An 11,947-nucleotide genomic window follows, 5' to 3' on the forward strand; every position below is an offset into this window, starting at 1 on the left:
TTATAATTTTTTTAGTTATGTGCCAGAGCTAAGACATGAAAATGTCAAAAAATTGTTAATGCTTATATTTGTATAACATTATATTAAAGTATTTGTTAAAATGTATTTTATAAAAATCACTATTAGTGATCTAACCAATAGAATAACCAGTAAAACAGTAAATGGCACTTGTAATACCAATATAAGAAAAAACAAATGAGATAAATATTGGTAATCTTCTTTGCAGTTGTATTTGTCAAAATTGCCAAAAAAATATATATATAATAATTTGTTTAAAATCTAAATATTAGTCTTACTATTGTGGGTTTTTTTTTTGTGTCTGTAAACAGATAATATTTTTCTTAACTAAAAAGAATTAATGAAACATTAGTTTTGCCCTTACCAGTGTTTAGATAGTTTGAATATTGAAAAATTCATTTTTTTTACTCACTTTTATAATACATAACTTGATTAATAAACATTGTGTTATTGATATAAAATTTAAATATATTGAGCAGCCGACATTTTAACCATATCCATAAAATGCAAAAGCGTTTCATATTTGAACGGGAAACAGTAGCTTTTTAATTCGTTTAAATAGAATTTGAAATCTGAAATGATTGTCTTTATCATGCTGTCGTTAGAAAGTTGACCTTCGTTAACGTTGAAACTGAGCCAATCGATTTCGTTTGTGTTTGTACCGTTTATATCGTTTAAGATCCCATTGGCCTTTGCCCTAACACTTGCTAATATGCCTTTTATGACGTCGGTATCCCTCATTTGCGAAAAGTCGAGTTCTGATGAAATTACCACTAGAAATTCTTCTTTGATCGATACATTGAATGCTTCATTGAAAACGTCGAAAATCAGTTCTATGATTTCTTCTAGCGTCGGTTCGTTGAGTATAGGTAATTGTTTTTCATATACATATAGTATAACCGAAATGTAGCAATAAAACGTAGCGTCGATAATTTTGACCAACAAGTGTTGGTGATCGAGCCGACCGTACGGATTGGAAATCCAAGTGCGATTTTCCACGAATTCTCTGGTAATAACCACCTCGACCCGATGTCGTTGTCTCACCCTACTCCAATCGACATTGAACCCCTGGGTGATGGTCCCTCCTCTGAACAACAATTGTCTTCCGTCTTCCCAAAACGGTTTCAGGTATAAAATGTCTATTAGTCCATTATAATTACGGTCGAGTGGATGCGAAGCAATCAAGTTTTTAAACCATCTGGAACTACTTAGATCGGTAAACATCTTATCGTATTTACTCTGGTTTTTCCTTACAAAATCAGGTTCCATTACAGTCGGAGGTAGGTATTTTTTAGCTATACAATTTCCAATGAAATCTGAGAAACCGGTTTGCAGTTGGTCGTCTTCGAAAGGGTTTTCGTGGATATAGAGTTTATTGTCATCGTACTGTCTGATGGCAATGATTTTCAAAAAATAACTCCAAAGCCATTTGCCCATTTGTAAATATCCAGCCGGAAATAGTAGAAATATCAATTCGGCTTCCATTTTCAGACGTTTTATAACATTCTCGCTTCTATTGAAAGGTTCTCCGTTTTTTATCTTTTCAACAAAGTTCTTCAACCACAATATGTTTGATCGTGCAATCACACATACACTACACATGATGTCCCGACCTTTTTCCTCCAATTTATCCCGGCTTTTTAATTTTGTATGGTATTCATCAATGCTGCCACAAATACTTGTTGACAGATTTCGCTCGTCTTCTCGTGTGATTTCAATTTTCGGACGTTTGTTGAATGTTTTCACATTGTTTACGGCACGCAAATAGTATTTATGGGATGTTTGAATGAAAAATCTCGTAGGATTGATCTTAAAAAAGAAAAGTTTATTTTATATGCGTAAATAGGTATAATGTCTTAAAGAAAATAATAATTTTTAAATTGTTCAACTTCTATCAACCGCAAAACATAGGATCAAATTTTTTTCACAGCATATCATTAGCTCTAAATAAATGCTTACCTTGCTGTTGCCTGCTGTTTCGATTGTTGTTAAATTTGACGTAATAACAAAACAACATAACAAAAATGCAAAAATGTTGCTAATCATAGTCATTTATTATTTATTTAATTATACTTTAGTAAAATACAAGTCATTCGTATGAAACTGTGTAACTTATACTTGGCAATTATAATTGTAAGACTTTAGGCGGCTGTTAAAATTTACATTTGTATAAATCGTAAAAAAGTAAATAAATCTAATTTTTTATTTATTTTGATAACACTTGTTCACACAAATAGTATTATTCGGTCTGCTGACTGACTCATGGTGACGCTCTTTCTAAATACAATTTTGTTAAAATGTCTACAATTTAACTTCTTATAAACAAATTATAACAAAGCCTTAATTTTATGTTGAATAATATTGAAATTTTAGTGAATTATTTATGATTTTAACACAATAAAGTACTCTTTATCTTTTTTTGTGTGCCCTTAGTACATTACAATAACTTAAAAATCGATGGTATTGAATTATTATTTTATCTTAAGTTGGTAATATGCTCTATTATTTGTAGTATTTGTGTACACAGACGTATGAATGTTTGTTTTTCAACTGCTTCATTCCTGAACTATTGTCATCATACACCTCCTTCACTCATTTTGTCCAGCTTTTTGAAATATTAGCGATTTTACTCATCGTAGGTTTATTAATACAGATTTTAAAATAATTTCACTAAAAAAAAATACTGCTTCATACTTACATATGTAAGGTAAATTATTCATAAAACGAAGTTATTACATTTTTAATAAAACCCATAGAAACAAAATACATACAATGACTATGTGTATTTTGCCAGCAGTTGGTCTTGTGGATTTTTTTTATATCAGTCGATTATAATATATGAAATATGAAACTATTGTGATTACTCGAAAATTTCTTAATATGTCCTTACGAGAAGCGAGCAGAGAATTAATTGGTTCTAAAGACAAGTGTTTGTAAAGGGATAATACAAAAATGAAGTAAATCGGGCTATACAATTGATTTTATGGTTCCATTTTTAAAAATTAAATGAAATTGTGTTGTTTGAAATATTAAAGTTAAACAGGATTTTTAAAAATTAGGTAAAAAAACGTCCATAAATAAAATATGATTTTTTAAAAGTCGACACTAAAACGTTTGCTTAAACATTTATTTTGTTCTATTTTAGAAAAACGAATTATTTTTTAACTTTGATGTGAAGCTGAGAAGGTATTGATTCTACAGTGATGTGTTGGCTCCCCTAGTTCTTGTCAAAACTTTGAGGATTAGTATTTTTAGGTAAAATAAATACCTAAAATTAGTGTAGTGTGTAATTTATTTAAATACCTTTAAAAACATCGGAAAAACAGATTTTGTTTATTTTGCAAAAAATTGTTAATATTTTTATTTGTATAACATGATACGACTGCCTTCTTTGCAGTTGTAAATGTATAAAATGTCAAAAAAAAAATGTATTTATTTATTTTGTTACATACTAAACATTATTTTGGCTTCGATGCGGAACTGAGAAGGTGTTTGTTTTACAATGATGTGATAAAATAAAGTAATTCATGTATGGACAATAATTACAAACTTTATATGCTATTGATAACGTTATGTGGTAGCTCATATAATTTAAATTATGTTAAATAGCTTAAAAAGTATCTGGAATGACACTTGTTACAAAAAATGCAATTAATTTTTAATCAATTTTTTTTCGTATAAATTCTTAAACGTAATTTAATTAATAAACACTGTGTTGTTGATTTAAAATTTAAATATATTGAGCAGCCGACACTTTAACCATATCCATAAAATTCAAAAGCGTGTTATATTCGTATGGAGAGCAGTAGATTTTTAAATCGTTTAAATAGAAGTGGAAATCCATAATGATTATCTTTATCAATCTGGCGGTCGTTAGCTGGCCTTCGTTGACGTTAAATCTGAGCCAATCGATTTCGTTTGTGTTTGTACCGTTAACACTTTCGCTATTAATGAAAGGTTCGCCGTTTTTTTAATTTTTCAACAAAGTTCTTCAACCACAATGTGTTTGATTGTGCAAACTACAAATGATGTCCCGACCTTTTTTCTCTTATTTATCCCGGCTGTTTAATTTTAAATGGTATTCTTCAGCACTGCCAATAGCATTTGTTGACAAATTTTTCTCGTCTTCTTCTGTAAATTTTTGCTATTTTTGGTCGTTTTTTGAATGTTTTCACATTATTTACAGCACGTAAATAGTTATAATGGTTTGGTGTAATAAAAAATCGTGTAGGATAAATCTAGAAAAATGTATAAATTTGTATAATTAAAAAAAAATTATTAAATATAAATTGCGTACAGATATAATTGTTTTATGATAACTTAAATTACAAATGTCAGTTTTTGATTGGAAGTTATGAAGATATTGTCTACTATGACTACTAATATACTTCCATAGCAATACAGAATTTATTATAGTTAGTATAATAAAAAAGATCTAAATTTCAGTATGATGCAGCTGTAAAATATAGTTTATTTTGATTATTTTTTAAGGAATTGTATTAATATGACTAAAGTCACAGAAACTTCTCATTTGTTCAAATAAATATTCTTAGTTACATATATATCTTATATTATTATACATATTAGAAACTTCCTTTTTAAACGAAAGTAATAATTTTTAAATTATTCAACTTCTATCAACCGCAAAACATAGGATCAAATTTATTTCACAGCATAGTAATAGCTCTAAATAAATGCTTACCTTGCTGTTGCCTGCTGATTAGAATGTTTTTAAATTTAACGTTACAACAAAACAACATAACAAGAATGTAAAAATGTTCCTAATCATAGTTATTTATAATTTTTTTAATTGTACTTTGGCAAAATACAAGTCATTCGTATGGTACTGTACAACCTATACTAAACTGTTATAATTGCAAGACATAAGGCGGCCGCTAAATTTTACATTGTAATAAATCGTAAAAAAGTAAATATATGTATTTTTAAGACTATTTTGAAAACGCTTGTTCACACAAATGGTAGTTTTCGATCTGCCCACGTATGGTGTTCGTACCCTGTCTAAATAATATTTTGTAAAAATGTCTACAATTTAGCTTCTTATAAAAAATGTGTATCTTAATTTTAAGTTTAATTATATTGAAATTTTAGTGAACTTTTAGTGTTTTGAATGCTATAAAGTAATCACATATGTATTTGTGCGCACTTTATACATAACAACAACATAAAAATCGATGGTTTTGAATTATTATTATATCTTAAGTTGGCAATATTATCTACTTGTAGTATTTGTGTACACATACGTATGAATATTTGATTTTCAACAGCTAATTTTTTTGACCTATATCAAAATAGGAAAAACAAATTTTGTTTTTTATAAATAAAATTGTTAATATTTATATTTGTATAATATTTTATGAGAGTTCTTGTTGAAATTGATTATATAAAAATCACTATAAGTGATCTAACCAATGCAATAACCAGTAAAACAGTAAATGACACTAATTCAATAACTTATTTATCTAGAACCTATTTACTCAAATCGGTGAAACTGTTTAAAAAGCATAAGTAAATCATTTAACTTTTAATTATTATTCAGTGATACTTTTCAAAAAAATAAAACAACAATTTTGAATATTTTTATTTTATCACACAACATTGATTACAGCATAAAATATAAACATTATGTTATTAATATGTTTATTTTTAAATTATAACATAAAAATACTACATAAGATGTAATTCATTTTTAAGATTTTTTCTTAAAATGTATTTAACCTAATTTAATTAATGAACATTGTGTTATTGATTTAAAATTTAAATATATTGAGCGGCTGTCAATTAAACTACATCCATAAAATGCAAAAGCGTTTTATGTTCGAACGGGAAGTAGTAGCTATTTAATTCGTTTAAATAGGATTGGAAATCTAAAATGATTGTCTTTATCAAGCTGTCGTTCGAAAGTTGACCTTCGTTAACGTTAAAACTGAACCAATCGATTCCATTTGTGTTAGAACCGTTTAAATCGTTCAGGATCCCATTGGCCTTTGCCCTCACACTTGCTAATACGCCTTTTACGACGTCGATATTCCTCACTTGTAAAAAGACGAGTTCTGATGAAATATCCAATAGGAATTCTTCTTTGATTGACATATTCAATGCTTTAACGATAACGTCGTTAATAAGTTTTTTTATTTCTTTTAGCGTCGGTTCGTTGAGTATAGGTAAGAGTTTTTCATAAACATATATTATAACCGAAATGTAGCAATAAAACGTAGCGTCGATAATTTTGATCAACAAGTGTTGGTGATCTAGCCGACCGTACGGATTGGAAATCCAAGTGCGATTTTCTACAAATGTTCTGGTTATAACCACCTCGTTCCGATGTCGTTGTCTCACCCTACTCCAATCGACATTGAACCCCTGGGTGATGGTCCCTCCTCTGAACAACAATTGTCTTTCGTCTTCCCAAAACGGTTTCAGATATAAAACGTCTATCAGTGCGTTGTAATTACGGTCGAGTGGACCTAAAGCATTCGAGTTTCTAAACCATCTGGAACTACTTAGATCGGTAAACATCTTATCGTATTTGCTCTGGTTTTTCATAACAAAATCAGGTTCCATTACAGTCGGTGGTAGGTATTTTTCAGCGATACAATTTTCGATGAAATCTGAAACACCGTGTGGCATTTGGTCGTCTTCGAAAGGGTTTTCGTGGATATAGAGTTTATTGTCATCGTACTGTCTGATGGCGACGATTTTCATAATATAACTCCAAAGCCATTTGCCCATTTGTAAATCTCCAACCGGAAATAATACAACCATCAATTCGGCTTCCATTTTTAGACGTTCTATAACAGGCAAGCTATTTCTGAAAGGTTCTCCGTTTTTTAACTTTTCAACAAAGTTCTTCAACCACAATATGTTTGTTTGTGCAATCACAGAAAAGCTGCATTTGATGTCCCGCCCTTTTTTCTCTAATTTTTCGTGACTTTTTAATTTTGCATGGTATTCTTTATACTGCCACAAAAACTTGTTGACAGATTTACCTCGTCTTCTTGTGTGATAACAATTTTTGGACGTTTATTGAACGTTTCTACATTGTTTACGGCACGTAAATAGTTTCTATGAGTTGTTGGAACGATAAATCGTGTAGGATATATCTAGAATAATTTATAGTTTTATACAATTAAAAAAAGTAACTCAAAAAATAATATGCATGTTACCAACTACACGAGGATGAAGTAAAACTTCTCTCAGAGTCATTCAACCGATAGAGCTTGAGGTTTGCTTTGCAATAGAATAAATAAATATACTTAAAAATGTTATTTTCAGTTTAAATTTATTTAACCTAATAATATTATTATTTTATTATGCATTAGTTTACAAATTAATTATACCATATTTACATGTTGTGATAATTTTCTGATTCTACGATCATGACGGATGTAATTGGTTTATGATGACAGAAATTACTTATATAAGTTTTTGGTTGCATGTTATGAAGTTATCGTCTGCTATGACTAAATAAATATTTCCATAGCAATTTAAAATATATAGTTTGTGTCACTCGACGATAAATTAGAAGATCACATGTTGGAATCTTTCACTATGACGTATTCTAATGGTAAACATCAGCCTATTAGCTGTTAGTCTCTTGTTCATACAACTCTCAAAAACATATTTATTAATAATTTCAATTTAATATGAGTTTAACCAGAGCCCTTTGTTAGAGATTACACATAGATTTAAACAAACAAACCATTCGAATCATTTACCACAATGTGAGACAACGCGCACGCGCAACTAAAAACGGTCGCGACTGCCAACCTTAACCACAGACGACAATCTTTTTTTTTTTGTAACCTCTGTAATGAAGTTTCACTTCAATAAAAAAATTTGATAATTCTTATTGAACTATTTAAAACCAAAAACCGAACTTAATCATCATTGAAACAATCAACGATTTATTCAATGAGTATTTTGCTTCAAAGTAAAATAATGCTGCTCTCAAATAAATATTTAAATACAAAATAAATGTAATTTATTTAATTATTTAGTCTGAAAAGTATAATTATGACTAAACTCACAGAACCTATTCATTTTAACAAAATAACATTGTACAAGCTTCTTATCATTATAAACTATTTTAACGAAATTAACAATTATTATATTGTTTAACTTCTATCAACCGCAAAATTTAAGATCGAAATTATTTCACAGCATAATAATAGCTCTAAATAAATGCTTACCTTGCTGTTGCCTGCTGATTCGAATGTTTTTAAATTTAACGTTAAAGCAAAACAACATAACAAAACTGCAAAAATGTTCTTAATCATAGTTATTTATAATATAAATAATTATAATTTGTAAAATACAAGTCATTCGTATGATACTGTTTAACTTATACTAAACTATTATAAATGCAAGACGTTAGGCGGCCCCTAAATTTTACATTGTAATAAATCGTAAAAAAGTAAATAAATCTACTTTTTTTTATTTATTTTGAAAACACTTATTCACACAAATGGTATATTTCGGTCTACCAACGTATGGTGTGATCATAGTCTAAATAATATTTTGTACAAATTTCTACAATTTAACTTCTTATGAACAAATTATAACAAAGCCTTAATTTTATGTTGAATAATATTGAAATTTTAGTGAATTATTTATGATTTTAACACAATAAAATACTCTTTATCTGTTTTTGTGCGCACATTATACATTACAATAACTTAAAAATCGACGGTTTTGAATTTGTATTAAATCTTAAGTTGACAATATTCTCCATTTTTATTGTAGTATTTGTGTACACAGATGTATGAATATTTGTTTGTTTTTCAACTGCTTAATTTCTGTGCGTCATCGTACACCTCCTTCACTGATGTCGTCCAGCTTTTTAAAAAATTAGCGATTTTACTATTTATATATACTACTGATTATAAAATAATTCCAATACAACAAGTATGAAGTAAATTATGCTGTACAATTGATTTTATATTCCCATTTTTTTTAATATTAAATTTAATTGTGTTGTTGAGAAAATAAAATTCAGACATATGATTATTACAAATTAGGTGAAAAATGGCAAATATGATTTTTAATAAATCAACACTAAAACATTTTATTAAAAAATTCTTTTATTCTATTTTAGAAAAACGAATTATTATTTAGCTTCGTTGTGAAACTGAGAGACTTCATCGAGACTTACCAAACGGGGATACTCTATTTTATAATAGATTCTTTTACACCTTTGAGTTTGCCGTTATTATGCAGAATTTATGTAAATTATATTAACTCCATGTTATTGTTTTCTTGGTGTAAGAATTGCTGCCTATACCTCGCTTCTCAAAAGTCTTGTCAAGAAAAACGGAAACGGATTTAGTTTTATAAGTAAAAAAATTGTTAAAATTTATATTAAAGTTTTGGTTAAAATTGATTGTATAAAAAACACTACAAGCGTTTTAACCAATACAATAACCAGTACAACAGTAAATGACACTTATTCAATAACTTGTTTTTCTAGAGACGATTTACTCGAGTAGGTAAAACTGTTAAAAAAGCATAAGAGAATTATTTAATTTTAAATTTTTATTCAGTGATACTTTTCAAAAAAATGAAACAATAATTTTGAATATTTTTCTTTTATTACACAACATTGACTACAACATAAAATACAAACATTGTGTTATTAATAAAATGTCTTTTTTATTAAATGTACTATAATTATTATAAAATAAAATTATTCATGTCCATACATGAATCCAATTATTACAAACATAGTATGCTCTAGATAACATTATGCGGTGGCTCAAATAATTTTAATTATATTAAATAGTTTTAAATATATCATTAGTAAATATTTTAAATTTAATAATTATCCGGAATCACACTTGTTACAAAAAATACAATTCATTTTTAAGATTTGTCTGAATAGTTTAACAAACCAACTTAATTAATGAACATTGTGTTATTGATTTAGTATTTAAATATATTGAGCAGCCGAAAATTTAACTACATCCGAAAAATGCAAAAGTATTTCATATTTAAACGGTAAGAAGTATCTTTTTAATTCGTTTAAAAGGACTGGAAATCTAAAACGATTATCCTTATCAAGCTGTCGTTAGAAAGTTGACCTTCATCAATGGTGAAACTGAGCCAATCGATTTCGTTTGTATTGGCACCGTTCAAATCGTTTAGGATCCCATTGGCCTTTGCCCTCACACTTGCTAATATGCCTTTTATGACGTCGATATCCCTCATTTGTGAACAGTCGAGCTCTGAAAAAATAACTAACAGAAATTCTTCTTTGATCGATACATACAACGCTTCATTGATAACGTCGATAATCAGTTCTTTGATTTCTTCTAGCGTCGGTTCGTTGAGTATAGATAATTGTTTTTCATAAATATATATTATAACCGAAATGTAGCAATAATATGTAGCGTCGATAATTTTGATCAACAAGTGTTGGTGATCCAGCCGACCGTACGGATTGGAAATCCAAGTGCGATTTTCCACGAATTCTCTGGTAATAACCACCTCGTTCCGATGTCGTTGTCTCACCCTACTCCAATCGACATTGAACCCCTGGGCAATGGTCCCTCCTCTGAACAACAATTGTCTTCCGTCTTCCCAAAACGGTTTCAGATATAAAATGTCTATTAGTCCATTATAATTACGGTCGAGCGGATGCGAAGCAATCAAGTTTTTAAACCATCTGGAATCACTTAGATCGGTGAACATCTTTTTGTATTTACTCTCGTTTTTTGTAACAAAATCGGGATCCATTGCAGCCGGAGGTAGGTAATTTTCAGCTATACAATTTTCAATGAAATCTGAGAAACCGGTTTGTATTTGTTCGTCTTCGAAAGGGTTCCCGTGGATATAGAGTTTATTGTCATCGTACTGTCTGATGGCTACTATTTTCAAAAAATAACTCCAAAGCCATTTGCCCATTTGTAAATCTCCGACGGGAAACAGTACCACTATCATTTCAGCTTCGTTTTTTAGACGTTTCACAAAATTCTCGTTATTAATAAAAGGTTCTCCGTTTGTTATCTTTTCAACGAAGTTCTTCAACCACAATACGTTTGATTGTGCAAACACACAAAAACTACATATGATGTCTCGACCTTTTTTCTCTAATTTATCCCGGCTTTTTAGTTTTAAATGGTATTCATCAATACTTCTACAAACACTTGTTGTCAGATTTCGCTCGTCTTCTCGTGTGATGTCAATTTTTGGACGTTTTTTTAATGTTTTCACATTATTTACGGCACGTAATAAGTTTTTATGAGTTATTTGAACGAAAAATCGTGTAGGACAAATCTAAAATGATTTATAAATTTATATGATTAAAAAAAGGTAATTCAAAAATACAATGCGTGTTAGGAGTACGCGCGGAAATAAAAAAAATTGAATAATTCTTATTAAACTATTTAAAACCAAAAATACTACTTAATCATCCTAGAAACAATCAATGATTTGTTCAATAACTGTTTTGTTTCAAAATATATAAAGTTAAGTATGATACTCCTCTTAAGTAAATACTTAAAAAGAAAATTAATATAGTTTATTTTGATTATTTAGCCTGAAATTGTATTATTATGACTAAACTCACAGAAACTTCTTATTTGTTCAAATAAATATTCTTAGTTACATGTGTATTTTAACAAAAGAACATTTATAACTTATATTATTATACTTATTAGAAGCTTCCTTTTTAAACGAAAGTAATAATTTTTAAATTATTCAACTTCTATCAACCGCAAAACATAGGATCAAATTTATTTCACAGCATAGTAATAGCTCTAAATAAATGCTTACCTTGCTGTTGCCTGCTGATTCGATTGTTTTTAAATTTAACGTTGTAGCAAAACAACATAACAAGAATGTAAAAATGTTCCTAATCATAGTTATTTATAATTTTTTTAATTGTACTTTGGTAAAATACAAGTCATTCGTA

The 11,947-nt window shown here is 28.7% G+C and overlaps 1 protein-coding gene across 3 annotated transcripts; it reads right to left on the reverse strand.

Moving 5' to 3' along the window:
* Positions 1-310: 310 nt before the first annotated feature.
* LOC126842040 (uncharacterized) lies at positions 311-11,947 on the reverse strand. Of its 3 annotated transcripts, none has more exons than XM_050578895.1 (3): positions 11,809-11,947; positions 10,630-11,310; positions 311-1,146 (listed from the first exon to the last, which is right to left on the reverse strand). In XM_050578895.1, exons 1-3 carry the CDS (start codon positions 11,893-11,895, stop codon positions 481-483), a joined length of 1,434 nt encoding a protein of 477 aa, XP_050434852.1. In that variant the 5' UTR covers positions 11,896-11,947; the 3' UTR covers positions 311-480. The 3 variants fall into 3 exon arrangements, with proteins under 3 accessions (XP_050434852.1, XP_050434853.1, XP_050434851.1); XM_050578896.1 differs by lacking the exons at positions 10,630-11,310; positions 11,809-11,947 and adding exons at positions 6,460-7,139; positions 8,229-8,368; XM_050578894.1 differs by lacking the exons at positions 10,630-11,310; positions 11,809-11,947 and adding an exon at positions 1,978-2,108 and having other exon boundaries at positions 311-1,827.

The sequence above is a fragment of the Adelges cooleyi genome, unplaced genomic scaffold, assembly GCF_023614345.1.
Source record: "Adelges cooleyi isolate 19-005CV unplaced genomic scaffold, UGA_ACOO_1.1 ACOO_flye_CR_arks_rails_tigmint_CR_PRNA_414, whole genome shotgun sequence".
Lineage (NCBI taxonomy): Eukaryota > Metazoa > Arthropoda > Insecta > Hemiptera > Adelgidae > Adelges > Adelges cooleyi.

What these genes read in the sequence shown, in the direction of transcription:
- LOC126842040 (XM_050578894.1), bottom strand. Translation starts at nt 2,070, where the DNA reads ATGACTATGATTAGCAACATTTTTGCATTTTTGTTATGTTGTTTTGTT. An exon ending in AAACAGCAGGCAACAGCAAG is followed by an intron (nt 1,828 to 1,977) that starts GTAAGCATTTAT and finishes TTCTTTTTTAAG; the next exon opens with ATCAATCCTACGAGATTTTT.